Here is a 4728-nt window from a genome sequence, read left to right as displayed (position 1 = left end):
TTTTGGTCAATGACATGAGACAAAGTATATGTGAACTGCTGTATGAAAAGTGAATTTACTCTGTAAATCTTCACCCAAATCCTAATAAAAAAAAAAAAAATGGTTATCTACAAGAATACTGAAACTTTTACAGTTGTTTGAGTTTCCAGGTAACTTAAAATTTGTTTTTATCTCAGAAAAGCAGCTATTACATCTATAAATGAGTTGCATCTCTTTTTTAGTCTTTCTTGGTGCCTCTTGGCAGGGGAGCCTGCTGGCTGTCCACCAAGCCTGCACTCCCACTCCTCCATCGCAGGACAGTTGTAGTTGCAACTACAATTGTAGTTGACAGCCTTCCCAGTCAGAGATCCCATCCCTCAGCCTTTCTTACAGATAGCAGTGGACCTTTCTCCCAGTTCTCACCAATGGAATGTGAGTAGAAACCATGTGTCTCCTGTGTCTGAGCCCTAAATATCAGGTGTGCCCCCTGAATGCTCTTCCCTTTCCACCTTAAACATGGAATGGCCATGCAGATGGAGACAGTGCTCTAGGAGATGGCAGAGCACAGGAGAAAAAGACCCTGCAGAGCACAATAAAAGAAAAAAAGACCTCAAATCCCCAAATGTCAGTATAGAGCAGAGACCATGACCAAGGGGATTCGTTCACTTTGGGACATTTAGATGAGAGAAAAACAAATTTCTATTCCCTGAACCCACTGTATGATGAAGCTTCTTTTTAAGCCACTGTATTCTGGGGCCTTTTGTTACAGCAGTGTAGTCTTAACCTTAACAAAAACATACTTTCATTCTAGTCCCATTCCTGTTGCTTCTCTCTGCCATTAACTGCCTCTTTTTCAGCCACAATATTATTATTATTTCCATTGGTTTAATCCTCTACTGATAGCAAATGTATAATTTTGAATTCCCTCAAAGACCAAGCAGATGCTTCTTATATAACCCTACCCTGACACTTTCTTCTCTCAGGAACTATGTTAAAACTGGGAGCTCTAGTGGTGAAGTGACTAAGGCATTTGACTGCTAACCAGAAGATTGGAGGTTCAAACTCACCAGTCATTCCTCAAAAGGAAGGTTGGGTAATCTACTTCTGTAGTGATACCTCCTTGGAAATCCAAGGAGGGGTCGCTATGAATCAGATCTGACTCGATGGCAAACACAAGAACAACATGCTAAAACTACGAGTTCACCTCATCAACTTGCAAGTAGCCAAGGGATTTGAAACACTTGGGACCAGGTTAGCCACCAGAGCTATATTCTGGGCATAGCTCACTGGCCAGGACCACATCCAGATTTGAATCCAAATGAAGATACTGAGTCTGCTTAGGAAAACAGTGCTGTTCCAGTGTTGTGCTAAACAGAAACATCACTACTGACGTCTAGATTAAACTCAACATGAGCAGATGCTAACTTATCTTTTTCATCTAATCTATTAGCATGTAAAAGTCAACTATAAAACAAGCAATGAGTGTTAGCATTGACTGCAATGTATAAACTGGAGTAGAACTGTTGATTTCAATGAGTGGAGATCATCATATTTATGGTGTTCTTTGTGTGCCAGCACAGATGCTGTGTAAATCTGACTGGTGGAGAACAAAGAGCCATGAAGCTGATAGCTCTCCACAGGAGTTATAAATGAACGGGATTCATAATGAACACACAAATAAGGAAAGCTGCAAAGGAAAGCAGTGTGCTCTTGGTCACAAAAAGAAATCCCATTTCTCCTCTGACATGTTTATTCCTTCTCCCCAAACAAACCTTCATAATGATACTTAATTGAGCCATGCCATTATGTCAGAATATTCTGCTCACCCAACCGATAAACAATAACCCATCTTGAAAATCCACATTTTAGATTTAATAAGCCATATTTGAGGAATGTTAACAGCTTGGTTCCAATGAACAAGTCAGGGGATGCTTAGTCATATTTTTATGCATGAAAATAAGTAACCAAATATTCTACAATGGGAAGGGAATGGATGTGCTTACATTGAGGAAAGAGAAGGATATCTCATACATGATGTGCTCTGTGCTATCATACACAATCACTTTGCACCCATAGCCCTGGTACAAACTCCAGAAAGCATTTCTGTGGTTCAATGTCAAGCCTGAGGAGAAAAGCTGGCTGAAAAAAAATCACTGCCTCAATGTTAGTTATTTTAAAAGGAACCAGTAATCATAAACAGCACAGAAAAGAACAGCATAAGAACTTCACTTTCTTTTGATGACGTTTATTTAAGGAAAACAGCCTCACGCACAAGAAAAATGTTTACCTGCTCTTTAATTATTGTTAATTCAGAAACAATATTCTTTACACTGCTGTCTCGATCTTTTTTATCCTTTCCAAATGCTGGGTTATGTAGGTTGACTTCTTTCATTGCTAACAGATTGTGACCACTACGCTTTCTAACCTAGAATAAGCAAGACAAAAAAGAAAGGAAGGAAGGATGAGGAGAGGAAAGAAAGAGAAGAAAAGACATGAATTAATAAGGTCACATGATTAATTAAGCCATCTAAATAAATTACAGAACTTTTGAAATTCTAACTGTATTTACACTAAGTCCAGCTCAAAACAAACTGGTGTAGTCTGATCAGTCTGCAATATTCAGCAGGATTTTACTGGGTAAATAAAAAATACTGATGTGAATAAAGAGAATGTATCACTTATTGGGACAAGGCACTCCAACAATCTTTTGTGAGAGACTAATGAAGCCTTTAGTTTTCAAAAGGTCAGTGCCTAATTTCTAGAAGTGAGAGCTAAGACAACATCTGTGCAGCTATCTTTCGGACAAAAAAATATCATTCCAATTTTTTTTATCTATCTGTTCACTCTATTTCAATGACTAGTGCTCTAATCTGTTAGTGTATAAGTGAATTCAAAAGTCCAATCAAGTGTAGGTCTGCAAGTGCAATGACCAGTATGTTGTTTCCAAAGGGCACAGTCACCTTGTAAACACAGCCAAAAGCTCCACTTCCAAGATGGTCCAAAATTGCATAGTTGCCTATATATTTTGAGGGAGCTTTATTCTGATTAATGCTTTCAATATTTTCAGCAATTTGCTTTAGTTCGTCCTCCTAATCAAAAAATAAAAAGGAAATATGTTGCTATAATAAAGTTCCTCCTGACCACATAACAGCCTGTCAAAATATTTAAAACTGATAACTCACCACTAATAAATTCAGCTTTGACACCAACTCTTCATATGCACTGATATCACGAACATAATGTCCTATATCAATGAAGATCTCAAACAAGTCGGTGGGGAAAAGTCTACAGGGAAAAACACATGCCCCATATTCTTAATGTAGGAATTGGAAACTGTTGGCCATTACTCACCTTCTGCATTTAGCTCACTCACAGACTATTTACATGAAACAAATTTTACTTCCTTAGGTTATCAATAAAGTGGGAGAATAACAGTCACTAACTTATTGAACAAAATTATGTTATAGTGATAGTACTTCAGGGGTAAGGAAAAAAAAATGGAGAGTCCTATGCATTATTTCTACCATTCTTGTATCAGTTTGTCATACTATGGTGGTTTGTGTGTTGCTGTGAGGCTGGAGGCTATGCCACCAGTATTTCAAATGCCAGCAGGGTCACCCAGGGGAGACAGATTTCAGCAGAGCTTCCAGACTAAGATACACTGGGAAGGAGAGTGGGGCCATCCACTTCTGAAAAAATTGGTCTCTGAAAACCTTATGAAGAGTGAGCCAGGACATTAATAGATATATACACACCCATGCCACAGCACTATTCACAATGGCAAAGAGACAGAAACAGCCTAAGTGCCCATCAATGGAGGAATAGATAATCAAACTGCAGTACATACACACAACGGAATATTATGCAACTCTAAAGAATAATGCAGAATCTGCAAAACACTGCATAACATGGATGGACTTGGAGGACATTATGCTGAATGAAATAAGTCAATCACAGAAGGACGAAGGACAAATACTGTATGAGTCCATTACTGTTAACAGTCAAGTAAAGTATTACACATGGAAGGGAACATATTTTCTTGGCTACCAGGGACAGAGGAGGGGAGCGGGACTTCCTAGATAGGTTGAAATATATATATATATATATATATATATATATATATATATATATATTTGTGTATGTGTATGTATATGTATATGTATATATGTATATATATACATCAAAGATTATTAGTGATTACTAGGGTTAGGAGGGAGGGGGGAAGGGGAAGCTTTTATTTGCAGGACATTGAGTTTATGCTAATAGTGGTGGAATATTTTGGAAAAGGACAACAATAATGGTGGCACAACATGAAAAATGGCATCAATGTCCCTGAGCTGTAAATGTGGAAGTTATGTTGGTGAATGTCTTATTGTGTATGTTTTCATAATAACAGTAAATATATATATATATATGAATAGCAATGAAATACTATCTAATATGCTAATATGTTACTGGAAAACTTTCTGAAGAACCCTAAAACAGTCTGATATAGTGCCGGAGAATGAGCCCCTCAAGTTGGGAGGCAGAGGCACTCAAAATACTACTGAGGAAGACATGCTCCCTCAAAGTAGAGTCAACCTTAATGATGTGGATGAAGTAAAGCTTCCAGGAACTTCATTTCCTGATGGGGCACAACACAAATGGAAAAAAACAGCTACAAACATTCATTAATAATCAGAACATGGGGGGGTGGGGTGGCGGACTAGGCAGAAAGACTGCACAGACCCTCTTCAACAAAGAAAAGGG

General features: G+C 38.1%; 1 protein-coding gene across 1 annotated transcript in view; it reads right to left on the bottom strand.

Annotated features, from left to right (window-relative positions):
* NEK10 (NIMA related kinase 10) overlaps window positions 1-4728 on the bottom strand; it is a 425054-nt gene that overhangs the window by 332887 nt on the left and 87439 nt on the right. Inside the window, exons 15-17 of the mRNA XM_042780294.1 lie at window positions 3162-3264; window positions 2940-3068; window positions 2267-2404 (exon numbers count right to left, since the gene is read on the bottom strand). Of these exons, the coding sequence (XP_042636228.1) occupies window positions 2267-2404; window positions 2940-3068; window positions 3162-3264 (370 nt within the window). The remainder of the gene's footprint in view (window positions 1-2266; window positions 2405-2939; window positions 3069-3161; window positions 3265-4728) is intronic.

The sequence above is a fragment of the Orycteropus afer genome, unplaced genomic scaffold (genome assembly GCF_000298275.1).
Source record: "Orycteropus afer afer isolate SDZICR_OR568_19922 unplaced genomic scaffold, OryAfe1.0 scaffold00003, whole genome shotgun sequence".
Classification (NCBI taxonomy): Eukaryota; Metazoa; Chordata; class Mammalia; order Tubulidentata; family Orycteropodidae; genus Orycteropus; species Orycteropus afer.
This window is presented reverse-complemented; position numbering and strand designations above follow the sequence as displayed.